Below are 12663 nucleotides of genomic sequence, written 5' to 3' on the forward strand. Positions count from 1 at the left end.
GAGTCATTGGATCTGGGCCTTGAAGGATAAACAGAAGTTCCTGGGCAGAGAAGTGTGTGTATGTGCGTGTGTGTGTGTGTGCCTGTGTGTGTGTGTGTTCATTTTAACAAACACTTTCCCATCTTCTAGGGTCCAGGCGCTCAGAAAACCACAGACGAGACCCAGCCCCAGGCCTGCCCCAAAGCAGGTCACATCTCATAAATGATGCTCGAATAATAACAGTAACAGCTCCCACATGCTGAGTGTGCACTGCTAGGGCACAGCACATGAGAGGAATTCAGTGCCTGAATGAATGAGCCAATAAATTAAACTTTCTCTTTAAAAAAAAAAAAAAAAAACTTTCTTTTTGTTTTATTCTTTTAGCTCTACTCTCTAAGGAAGGAAAAAGCTTTCTGGAGTCAGCGAATCCTGCCCCAGATTGCTGGAGGAGAGAAAGGAGGCACAGTAGGGCCAAGGAGACGGACGGCACAAAGGCCTGGGAGTGAGAAAACTAGGGTACAGGGGTCCTGTATGGAGAGAGCTGGGGGCAGAGTCTTAAGCGGGGAGCTGAGAGAGACACAGGGACAGTCACCAAAAGAGAGACAGAGGCACAGCAGAAAGAGGTGGGAGAAATCCAGGAAGGCTCCCTGGGGGTGGTGGCAGGAAATGGGGTGCAGGTCTAATCCCTGATACTGGAGAGGCAGGACCCAAAGGGGAGGAGGAGGCTTGATGCTGGGCTGGAAGTCCAAAAGTCTGTCTAGGAATCCAGGACGGCTTCCTGAAGGAGGGACCATTGGATCTGGGCCTTGAAAGATAAATAGACGTTTCCTAACATTTCCTAGGCAGAGAAAAGCACGTGTGTGTAGGGGGAATTGCTCATTTTACTTCACAAGTACTTTCCCATTTTTGAGGGACCAGGTGCTCAGGGGGCCACAGACAAGACCAAGGCAGAAAAGACAGGAGCCTCCCCACATCGCAGCGCCAGGACTCCGCACCCACCCACAGCCCTCTTCATTCCTCCCAACGACGGATGGGGAAACTGAGGCAGCCCAGAGCAGCCCCCACCCTAGGTCCTGCCTGGGCAGCTTCTCCTGGGCCTGTGCCGTGCCCACACACCCACGCGGGACCTGTGTCACCGGGTTAAAAATGGAAACGGCTAGGATCTTTTTTTTTTTTCTTCCTTTAAGAAAATCCTAGGTCCAAATAAGGCGAGGGCTGCCGGGAGCACGGTGAGCTGGCCAAGTCCTCCTGAGCAAGCGAGTGGCGGCTGGCCCGGCCGGCCTGGGCTTGGGCCTCCTCCAAGACTCGCCCGGCAGGAGGGCGGGGGCACCCTGGGAGGCTATAAGGCCCTCTCCTCCACCCTGCCAGGCTCACTTGGCCCCGCAGCCGCAGCCCCCGCGTGCCGCAGCCCCCACAGAGCCAGCCGCGCTCCCCACGCCCCCTGCGCCAGAGCCCAGCCATGGAGGCCATCAAGAAGAAAATGCAGATGCTGAAGTTGGACAAGGAGAATGCCATCGACCGCGCGGAGCAGGCCGAGGCGGATAAGAAAGCCGCCGAGGACAAGTGCAAGCAGGTGAGCTGCCCTCCGCTGGGCCGCGCTGGGCTGCTGGGCGTCCTCTCTGTGCGGAAGGCCGGGGTCTGGAGCCCAGGTGGGGAGGACAGTGAGCTGATGCTTTGGCCGAGGAAGAGCGAGAGGAGACCATTGCCTTCCTTGGATGGGGTCCTGTGCTGAAAGGGGGGTGACGATCGAACCCTTCCCCAGCAGGGCCAGCGCGAACAAAGTGAGTTTGACAGAGAGGTGGTGTGGGGAGGGAGAGAGTGAAAACATTCACGAGAGCGGTAGAGGTGTTTGAGCTGGGAGGTTGTGTAATAGAGAGGGTGGCTGGGGACATGCGGTGTGTGTGTATTTGCGTGTGTTTGAGCATGTGTGTGTGTACGTGTGTACTTGTGTGTGTGTGTGTTTGCGTGTGTATACATGTGTATGTACGTGTGTGTGTGTTTGAGACGGGAGTCTCGCTCTGTCGCCCAGGCTGGAGTGCAGTGGCCCAATCTCGGCTCACTGCAACCTCCACCACCTGGGTTCAAACGATTCTCCTGCCTCAGCCTCATGAGTAGCTGGGATTACAGGCACCCACCACCACACCCGGCTAATTTTGTATTTTTAGTAGAGACGGGATATCACCGTGTTGGCCCGACTGGTTTCCAACTCCTGACCTCAAGTGATCCGCCCGCATCTGCCTCCCAAAGTGCTGGGACTACAGGCATGAGCCACCACACCCGGCCATTTGTGTGTGTTTGAGCAATTCTCTGTGTGTGTGTGAGCATTTCTGGGTCTGTGTGTGTATCCGCATGTTTGGGCATTTGTATGTGTCTGTGTGTACATGTATTTGTGTATGTTTCAGCGTGCGTCAGTGCGTCTGCGTGTCTCTGTGTTTAAGCATTTCTGCGCGTGTCTGTGTGTGTACATATATTTGTGTGTGTGTGAGTTCTCTGTGTGTCTGTGTGTGTTTGAGCATTTCTGTGTGTGCACATGTGTTGTATGTGTCTGTTTTATGTGTCTGTCTGTACATGTGCGTATGTTTCAGCTGAAGAGAGTGCGGAGGGGTAAAGGTGACTGTGAGAACGAGTGTGTACTAGAAGAGCTGTGAGTGTGTGGGACGATGCAAGCGGCTGTTGGAAAGTAGGTGTGAAAGAGTGTGGGTGTGTTTGTGAGTCTGCGTGTAGATGGTGGTCTGTGAGGGTAGTGGGAGAGGCTGTGTGTGTGCTTGTGCAAATGCTGGCATGACAGTGAAAGTACACGTTGATGTGGCTATGTTTGTGTTGGCATATGTGTGTCAGGGTGATGGGTTTCTGCTGGCGTGTCTGTGTGTGCACGTGCACATGTTTGGATGTGTGTTTCTGTTTGTGTGTTGGTGACTGTGTTTCTGTTGGGGTGTGTGTGCATGTTTAGATGAGTGTGTGTTTCTGTTGGTGTGTGTGGGGATGTGTATGGATGAGTGTGTGTTTCTGTTGGGGTGTGTGGATGAGTGTGTGTTTCTATGGGTGTGTATGTGGGTGGATGAGTGTGTTTCTGTTGTTGGCGTGTGTGTATGTGTGTATTTCTATTGAGGTGCATATGGATGAGTGTGTGTTTCTATTGGTGTGTGTGTGTGGATGAGTGTGTGTTTCTATTGTGTGTGTGGATGAGTGTGTGTTTCTATTGGTGTGTGTGTAGATGAGTGTGTGTTTCTATTGGTGTGTGTGTGGATGAGTGTGTGTTTCTATTGTGTGTGTGGATGAGTGTGTGTTTCTCTTGGTGTGTGGATGAGTGTGTGTTTCTATTGGTGTGTGTGTGGATGAGGGTGTGTTTCTATTGGTGTGTGTGTGGATGAGTGTGTGTTTCTCTTGGTGTGTGTGGATGAGGGTGTGTTTCTCTTGGTGTGTGTGTGGATGAGTGTGTGTTTCTATTGGTGTGTGTGTGGATGAGTGTGTGTTTCTATTGATGTGTGTGTGGATGAGTGTGTGTTTCTATTGGTGTGTGTGTGGATGAGTGTGTGTTTCTCTTGTGTGTGTGGATGAGTGTGTGTTTCTCTTGGTGTGTGTGTGGATGAGTGTGTGTTTCTCTTGGTGTGTGTGGATGAGGGTGTGTTTCTCTTGGTGTGTGTGTGGATGAGTGTGTGTTTCTGTTGTGTGTGTGGATGAGTGTGTGTTTCTATTGTGTGTGTGGATGAGTGTGTGTTTCTATTGGTGTGTGTGGATGAGTGTGTGTTTCTATTGTGTGTGTGGATGAGGGTGTGTTTCTATTGGTGTGTGTGTGGATGAGTGTGTGTTTCTATTGGTGTGTGTGTGGATGAGGGTGTGTTTCTATTGGTGTGTGTGTGGATGAGTGTGTGTTTCTATTGGTGTGTGTGTGGATGAGTGTGTGTTTCTATTGGTGTGTGTGTGGATGAGTGTGTGTTTCTGTCGAGGTGTGTGTGTATGAGTGTGTGTTTCTATTGGTGTGTGTGTGTGTGGGTGTGTGTGTTTCTATTGGGCTGTGTGTGTGTGGATGAGTGTGTGTTTCTGTCGGAGCGTGTGTGTCAGTGACTGTTTCTGCTGGCATATGCGTGTGGATGTGAGGGGGGCTGTGCAGACCTGGGTGTGCGTGTAGGTGACGCTATGCCCCTGGATCAGGAAGCCTCCACTGTAACAGGAGCCCACAGTCTCTTGGGCAGCTGCCCAGGAGAGTGGCAGGGCGCTTGTGTGTGTGGTGGGATCCCAGGGCGGTGACCTGCTGCAGGGGTGACTGGGTGGGCTCTGGGGACTAGGATAGCAGTAGAGTTGAGAGTGAGTCTGAGAATCTCAATATGTATGTGGGGGTGTCCCTGCTATAAGCCTGGAGGCCGGGGGAGATGGGCCGCCCATGGCAGACGGACAGGGAGGCCATTTCTCATCTCCCGGCAGCCAAGAGCCCACACAGACCCAGAGCATTGGAGACAAGAGTCCTGGGAACCCTTGGAACGAGAGTGCACTGGAGTCCCAAGGCCGTGGCCATGGTTTGGAGCAGAGCGGACACGAGCAGTGGGTGGGAGGAAGGAAGGCAGTCCCCTCCCACAGAGCCATGTTCCCCACAAAGCTTATCCACACACCAAAGTCAACTGCCAAGCCCTGGGGAGCGTCCAGGTCTCCGATAAGCCCTGGGAGATGCCTAAGACCATGGCACTGAGTGCCCAGCCCCACCCAGGCTAGGAGCCAGGCCAGCCCAGCAGCTAAAGGCGAAAGCTCGGGGCTCAGACTGGCCATGTTTGAGTCATGGCTTAGTCGCTGGGTGTCCCGGACGGCTGCCTGAGTGAGATATGGAAGTGACAGTAGGGCCTCCCTCGCCGCCCCGTGACAGGATTAAAGGTGACTGTACAGGTGGAACCATTGGCCCGGTGCCTAGCTCAGAGTAAGCATTCAATAAATGTGGGTTGATTTCCTGCCCCACCCTACTTCCCCTTTGGGCCTCCCCAGCCCCCAATGCCCTGGGGCTGCCCTAAGAGTCTGTGGCACATTCGCTCAGGCCAAGCCCCACCCCAGTGTTCCCTGCCACAAGCTCTCTTCGCCTTCTCTGTGCCCCTCCCTGGCAAACACAGACATTCATCCTATGCTGGGCCAGCTTCTAGCCATCATTTAGCCCTCACCATGAGGGACTTAGCCAGAGATTCAGAGAGAAACAAGTTTATGGTTCTAATTCTTACTAAGGTGTGAGTGGCTGTCTCGCAAGGCAGTCACAAGTTCAAAAGGGAAGGATCCTCAAAACCTCCAGCCAGCTGCATGGCCAAGGAGGTGAGGACAGGTTCTTTTCATTATGTCTTTTTTGTCCCACAAAAATGCCCACTGGAGTAGACTTGGGCTCAAAGCCAGTCTCCATAGACTGGCTTTGAGGCAACACTCCATAGACTAGCACACACCTTGTGTATGTCAGTCTTTAAATGTATTTTTATTTTTTAGAGATGAGGATTTCACTGTGTTGTCCAGGCTGTAGTGCAGTGGTGCAATCACAGCTTACTGCAATCTCAAACTCCCAGGCTCAAGTGATCCTCCCACCTCAGCCTCATTTTTTAGAGATAGGGGTCTCACTTTGTTGCCCAGGCTGTAGTGCAGTGGTGCAATCACAGTTCACTGCAGTCTCAAACTGCCAGGCTCAAGTGATCCTCCCACCTCAGCCTCCCCAGTAGCTGGGACTATAGGTGCACGCCTCCACGCCCAGCTAGTCATTTTATTTTTTTGTAGAAACAGGGTCTCACTATGTTGTCCGGGCTAGTCTTGAACTCCTGGGCTCAAGTGATCCTTCCACCTCAACCTCCCAAAGTGCTGGGATCACAGACTTGAGCCACAGAGCCTGGTCTTTGTGACTCTCCTAGCTTCATGACTGAGGACACGTTCCTGCACATCTCTGGGCCCTCAGTGTCCTCATCTGTGAAATGGGAGCACATGAGGCCTTCTGAAGTTCAGGTGTGGAACCCAAGATCCCAGAATTCCCAAGCAGAAGCCAGAGCCCCATGGGAGCTGATGGCCAGTCCTGCTGGGGAATAGAGGCACTTAGAGTGCCTGATGCTGCAGGAGGCCAGAGAGAGCAGCTCTCGGGCTCTTGAGCCAGCCTGATCCCAGCAGCCAAGCACTGATTTCTGGCCCTGCCTCCCCAGTGTGGGAACAGGACAAAGAGGCCCAGCCTGGCCGCTTCCTGCCCACTCCCCTCCCAGGGCAGCAACATCCTCCACCACTGGCCTTTGACCCCACATCCTGCCTCAGCCCCGCCCCAAGGCCACATTTGCAGGGACTAAGGTAATCCTATGACAGGCTGGGAAACTGAGGCTCACAGAGGGACAATGACGGGCACGCGCCACTACGCCCGGTTAATTTTTGTATTTTTAGTAAAGACGGGGTTTCACCACGTTGGTCAGGCTGGTCTCGAACTCCTGACCTCGTGATCCACCCACCTCGACCTCCCAAAGTGCTGGGATTACAGGCATGAGCCACCGCGCCCAGCTCTCATTTATTTTTTATACTCACTGCCTACCACTGAAGGGTTTGGGGCTGTGTCATCGATTCATCCCAAACACTTCCTACAGTGTTCTGATGCTGGGGCCCATCGTGGCCCCAGACCTGACCCCCAGGGAACTCCAAGCTGAGGGAGACAGACCGTGAATACCTCCAACTCAGAGGTCAGGGCCAGACCAGAGGGAGGGACAGAGGCTGGGAGGGCCGTAGGGGTGATGAAACCTCTGCTCAGGGCAGCAGAGCAGGCCACCAGGGTTGGGGAGCCCTGGGACTGAGCACGGAGGGACAGTAGAAGCCCTCCCAGTAAAAAGCAGAAAGTCATTCTTAGCAGTGGGTCCAGCATGGTTTAGAAGTCGAGCAAACCAGCTTTGGAATCAGACTAACAAAGATTCAAATCCCCCATCTGTGTGGCATCAGGCAAGTCCCTTCCCCTTTCAGAGACTCAGTTTGCCCTTCTGTAGTATGGGGCTTCCCTGGGACAATATTTGTAACACACCCTGGTCGGGCACAGTGGCTCACACCTGTAATCCCAGCACTTTGGGAGGCTGAGGTGGGCGGATCACCTGAGGTCAGGAGTTTGAGACCAGCCTGGCAAAACCCTGTCTCTACAAAAAATACAAAAATTAGCTGCGCTTGGTGGCATAAGCCTGTAATCCCAGCTACTAGGGAGGTTGAGGCAGGAGAATCACTTGAGTCCGGGAGGTGGAAGTTGCAGTGAGCCGAGATCACGCCATTACACTCCAGCCTGGGCAACAGAGCAAGACTCCGTCTCAAAAAAAATATCAAAAAAAATTCGTAACATGCCCAATACATTCTTTTTTTTTTTTTTTTTTTTGAGACGGAGTCTCGCTCTGTCGCCCGGGCTGGAGTGCAGTGGCCAGATCTCAGCTCACTGCAAGCTCCGCCTCCCGGGTTTACGCCATTCTCCCGCCTCAGCCTCTGGAGTAGCTGGGACTACAGGCGCCCGCCACCTCGCCTGGCTAGTTTTTTGTATTTTTTTTAGTAGAGACGGGGTTTCACCGTGTTCGCCAGGATGGTCTTGATCTCCTGACCTCGTGATCCGCCCGTCTCGGCCTCCCAAAGTGCTGGGATTACAGGCTTGAGCCACCGCGCCCGGCCTATGCCCAATACATTCTAAATGCCAGATAGCCCCCTGCCGGCCTTATCTCCATCCTCACCTGTTCATGCCCAAACACTGCCCCCAAAAAAGCAGTCAAAACCCCAAACCAAACAAACAAAAAATCCCAAACCAGCCAGGTGGGGTGGCATATGCCTGTTGTCCCAGCTACTCAGGAGGCTGAAGTGGGAGGATCCCTTGAGCCCAGGAGTTCGAGACCAGCCTGGACAACACAGCGAGATCCTATCTCAAAAAAACAAAAACAAAACAAAACGAAACACCCAAACCACCTTCATACCCTGATGAGCTCAATGCTGTCAGATTTGCTCTCACTCTTCCTACATGTTAGGAGAGTCCTGTGCTGGGCACACAGTTGGCACCTAATAAAGGCTGTGATCCACAGATCTGGAAGGAAGTCAGGTGGACAGTATAGGTCAAGATTGACCTATGAAACGTCTTTAAGGAAACTGGCTCATTTTTTCAGTCAAGGCAGAAGTTCAAAAGCAGCTGCTGGAATGCTCAGAGACCAGCATGTCAAGGTTTCTCTTCTGCAGATGGAGAAACCAAGGCCAGAAAAGGGGACAGGGGTTGCAGAGCTTGAATTTGGAGTCAGGCTTCCAGGCTCCCCACCTGGAGGTCAAGGTCACGCCCTATAGATTCTGACCTTGCCCTGATCAGCTGGCCACCCTGGGTTGGGCCCTGTCACCTCCCCATAGCTTGGGATGCTCCTGAGGACTTCAGACAGGATAGCCCTACTTGCTCTCTGTGGCATCTCAGTTAGAGACCCTTGCAGGTCACTTCAGTGACTTCAGCTGAACCCCCAGCTGCCAGCCTCCACCCCCATCCTCCAGCTGACACCCAGCAGGCCGCAAGATGGGAAGCCTGGAGTTCACACTTCCCAGCTGCTCAGGAGGCTGAGGCGGGAGGATCACTTGAGCCCAGGAGGTCAAGGCTGTAGTAAGCTATGATCACGCCACTGCACTCCAACCTGGGAGACACAGCAAGACTGTGTAAAAAAAAAAAAAAAGGAAAAAAAAAGCGCACACACACACACACACACACACACACACACACACACACACACGGAGCACCTGCTACATTTTGCACATCCACTCAGGAGTGAGCATGTAACCCAGATAGGATTCAGAGCTCGGTCTAGAAGCCACGGGTACAGCAGCTTTTTTTTTAACATACCCTCTTCAGGAAAAAAGAGAAAAGAAGCAAGTCAGAGAGGGAGGAATGGAAGCTGGCCTGGTGTGAGGAACAAGGCCAAGGGCTTTGTCTTTGTCAGCTCAGGCAGTTACAACAAAACACCATAGACTAGGTGGCTTCAATAACAGACATTTGTTGTTTACAGTCTGGAGGCTAGATGTCCAAGATCAAGATGTTGGCAGATTAAATGTCTGGTGAGGGCTCTCTAGCTAGCTTACAGACAGCCGCCTTCTTGCTGTGTCCTCACATTGGAAGAGGATAACCAAGTTCTGGTCTTTTCTCATAAGGGCCCTAATCCCATCATGGCAGGTCAACCCTCATGACCTCACCCAAACCTCATCATCTTCCAAAGGCCCCATCACCAATTGCCATCACATGGAGATGAGGGCTTCAACATACAAATTGGAGAGGGGGCAGAAGCAAACATTCAGTTCATAACAGGCTTATATTCAGAAGACCTGAGCTCAAACCCTGTGCTGTGTGACCTAGGGAAAGTCATTCCACCTCTCTGAGCCTCCTGCTGTGGGGAGGAAGCAGGAGAACGAAGCTGGGCTCAGTGGGGGCTGCCTGCCCACCCTGGGAGCAGGAACAAGATCAGTGTCAAACCATCTGAGGCAAAAGTCAGATCCAAGCCAGGTGTGGTGACTCACACCTGCAATCCCAGCAATTTGGGAGGCCAAGGCGGGCAGATCACTTGAGGTCAGGAGTTTGAGACCAGCCTGGCCAATATTGTGAAACCCCGTCTCTACTGAAAATACAAAAATCAGCCAGGCGTGCTGGTATGCACCTGTAATACCAGCTACCAGGGAGGCTGAGGCAGGAGAATCACTTGAACCCAGGAGGCGGAGGTTGCAGTGAGCTGAGATCATGCCACTGCACTCCAGCCTGGGCAACAGAGCGAGACTCCAAAAAAAGAAAAAAAGAAAGTCAAATCCAGGCATGAGCTGGATATAATCACCCTAATCCAGAGAGTTGGGGGCCCAGGGAGGGAGCTGCAGCCTGGAGGTGACAGGAACGACTTCCTGAGCCAACTCTAGACCGGTGTGGCAGGGGTTGACAAAGAGAGAGAGGTGATGGGGTCTGTGGTTTGTATCCCATAGACCTGAGCTTCTCAGACTAGGACTGGTGGGAGAATGGGGGCAGACTCTTGGGATAAACAGAGGACTGAAAATTTAGGGAAAGTAAGGGACAGCTTTATTAAAATGAACATGGCCTATATGCAAAAATTTTAAAGATTTAACCCGAGTCTTCAAACAAAGTGATCCTGTAGGGGCGAGTCTCTTCTAGCCAAGCCCCCGAAGCCCAGAAATGAGGCACTAGGTCTGAGCCCTTCAGCCCTGCAGAGTATTTTGGTAAGACAGTCTAAGAACCACTGCCTTGGGCCATAGGGAGCCATAGCAGGTTCTAGGCAGAAGCAGGGCAGGCGTATTTGGAAAGTTTCTCTGACCGTGTGTTGGGGTCAGAACCAGAGGGAGAAAGGCTGGGGACAGGGATGGGCAGGGGGATCCAGGCACGGAGAATGAGATTCTGCTTCACTCCAGATTATGGTGAGGCTGCACCCCTGAAACTGGAATGTGTATTTCTGGAAAACATTAGGGGTCTTCAGTTTCCCAAAAGCTGCTATCGATCTCCCTAGAGTACTGGGGATCCCGATAAGGCTAAAACAGCTGGTCCTCAGGACGAATGTGAAAATCCTACTATCAGGTAGCTTGGATGGCCTGGTGCCTGCTATTGTAACCCCTGTTTTACAGATAAGGAAACTGAGGCCCAGAGAGAGACGAAGGACTCTTGTGAATATTGGGGGCGGGACCACCCCTGCACCTCGGGGACGTGCCCGCCCCCAGGCTGACCCGTTCCCCGCTCTGTCGTCCCCAGGTGGAGGAGGAACTGACACACCTCCAGAAGAAACTAAAAGGGACAGAGGACGAGCTGGATAAATATTCGGAGAACTTGAAGGACGCGCAGGAGAAGTTGGAGCTCACGGAGAAGAAAGCCTCCGACGTATGTGTGCAGCGATGCGGGAGCCTGCAGCGGGGCCAGGCCGGAGCCCTGGGGCCGGGAGGGCGGGGATAGCCGGAGGGGGAGGAGGAAGAGGAGGAGGAGAAGGCGGCGCCTCCCAGCGCTTTCTCCAAATAAGTCCCGAAAAGGGGCACTTTCCAGCAGCTGTGGCCAGCGGTGCCGACGTCAGGCCCTCCCCCAGCGGTGCTGACGTCGGCGGCCCGGCCAGGTGACCTCATCGCCCCGACGGCAGCCGGCCCGGGGGGCGGGGAGAGGCGGGGGCGGCCCCCGCGCAGGCAAAGGCTTGGGGGGCCGGGGCGCGGCCGTGCAGCTCTCGCCGGAGCCGAGTCCAGCCGAGCGCCCGCCGCTGCCCGTGCGCCTCTGCGCCTCCGCGCCATGGCCGGCCTCAACTCCCTGGAGGCGGTGAAACGCAAGATCCAGGCCCTGCAGCAGCAGGCGGACGAGGCGGAAGACCGCGCGCAGGGCCTGCAGCGGGAGCTGGACGGCGAGCGCGAGCGGCGCGAGAAAGTGAGCGCCCCGGCCCCGGGCCCCGCGCCCGCAGCCTCCTCCCCCGCACGCCCTCTTTTCTTCCCGGCTTCCCGCGCTGCCCGCCCGCGCGCAGTCCTCGGGCCTCCTTTTTACGCCCTCGGACGCCGATCGCAGACCCACATCCCTGCGCTCGCAACCAGAACCCCTTTCTTCCTCCGCCGTCCTCCTTCCTGGGCCTGGGACAGGGGAGGGGGCGCCGCCTCCGGGTCGGGCGGAGCCGGCTGAGCGGGAAATGGGGGGATGGGGTGGAGGGGGTGCGCGATCTCCGAGTGGAGAAGTGAAGCGGCGGGAGGGGGCGCATCGTGCAGGTTCCGACTCAGGGCTGGCTCTGGGGTCCCAGGCCGAGGGGAACCCGCTACCGGACTTGTGGGCGGGAAGTGAGGATGGAAACGTGGAGCTTCCATTGTCTGGGGTTTGACCGGCCGACAGGGATTTCGACGGGGGTCCGGGGATCTGGGGAGGGGGTCGCACTTTCTCGCCTCTTTCGCGGCTTTGCGGCTCCTGCTTGGACTTCCCTGACCGTTCCCAGGGGCGCGGCGGCGACGTGTCTTCTCCAGGCGGCGGGGGCGGGTGGGGATGGAGGGTGGCGGAAGTTCAGCCCCGAGCCGCCCGCCTTTCTCTCTCCAGCTGATTCCTGCGGGAACCGGGGCGGCGGGACACTGCCTTCCTCCAGAAGGCCCCGGGAACGCAAGCGCGGGGCCCTGGACCCACTGTCGTTTGAGCGCCTGCTGTGCGCCTCCGCCGCGAGTCTCGGGCAGGGCCCGAGATAGACAATGGGTCTGAAGAAGGAGGGATTTTCACCATCCCCTCTGCATCATCCCCCTGGCTGTCCCTTGGGACAGATGGTGGCACCGCCAGGGGCTGGGGACAGATTTGGATTCTGGTCCCATCTCATGCCACCCACCAGCTGCATGACTTGGTATTGACTCTGTAGGAGCTGTTTCCCCATCTGTGAGTAGGACTGATAAGAATCCCGACCCCCCAGAGTAGCAGGGAGGGTCCCAGGAGTGAAATCTCAGGCGTGGAGCCTGGCGCTTTGTAAATGCCCAATTGTGTTTTGTTTCTTGTTTTTTGTTTGTTTGTTTGTTTTTGAGACAGTCTCACTCTGTCGCCCAGGCTGGAGTGCAGTGCCGCGATCTCGGCTCACTGCAACCTCTACCTCCCGAGTTAAAGCGATTCTCCTGCCTCAACCTCCCGAGTAGCTGGGATTACAGGCGCCTGCCACCACGCCCAGCTATTTTTATTTTATTTTATTTTATTTTTTGTATTTTTAGTAGAGGCGATGTTTCACGATGCTGGCCAGGCTG

The 12663-nt window shown here is 54.7% G+C and overlaps 1 protein-coding gene across 12 annotated transcripts in view; it reads left to right on the forward strand.

The window, feature by feature from the left end:
- Positions 1-1351: 1351 nt before the first annotated feature.
- TPM4 (tropomyosin 4) overlaps positions 1352-12663 on the forward strand; it is a 36493-nt gene continuing 25181 nt past the window's right edge. For 4 of the 12 annotated variants that reach the window (XR_012428509.1, XR_012428510.1, XM_005588309.5 and 1 more), the window contains exons 1-2: positions 1352-1552; positions 10685-10810. Coding sequence is in view for 5 of the 12 variants with exons in the window: in XM_005588309.5 (XP_005588366.1) it covers positions 1439-1552; positions 10685-10810 (240 nt within the window). In the remaining 7 variants the exon portion in view is untranslated. Of the gene's footprint in view, positions 1761-10684; positions 10811-11132; positions 11336-11441; positions 12308-12663 lie in introns of those variants that run through there. The other 8 variants (XR_012428513.1, XR_012428514.1, XM_045381206.3 and 5 more) reach the window with 3 other exon arrangements.

The sequence above is a fragment of the Macaca fascicularis genome, chromosome 19 (assembly GCF_037993035.2).
Source record: "Macaca fascicularis isolate 582-1 chromosome 19, T2T-MFA8v1.1".
Classification (NCBI taxonomy): Eukaryota; Metazoa; Chordata; class Mammalia; order Primates; family Cercopithecidae; genus Macaca; species Macaca fascicularis.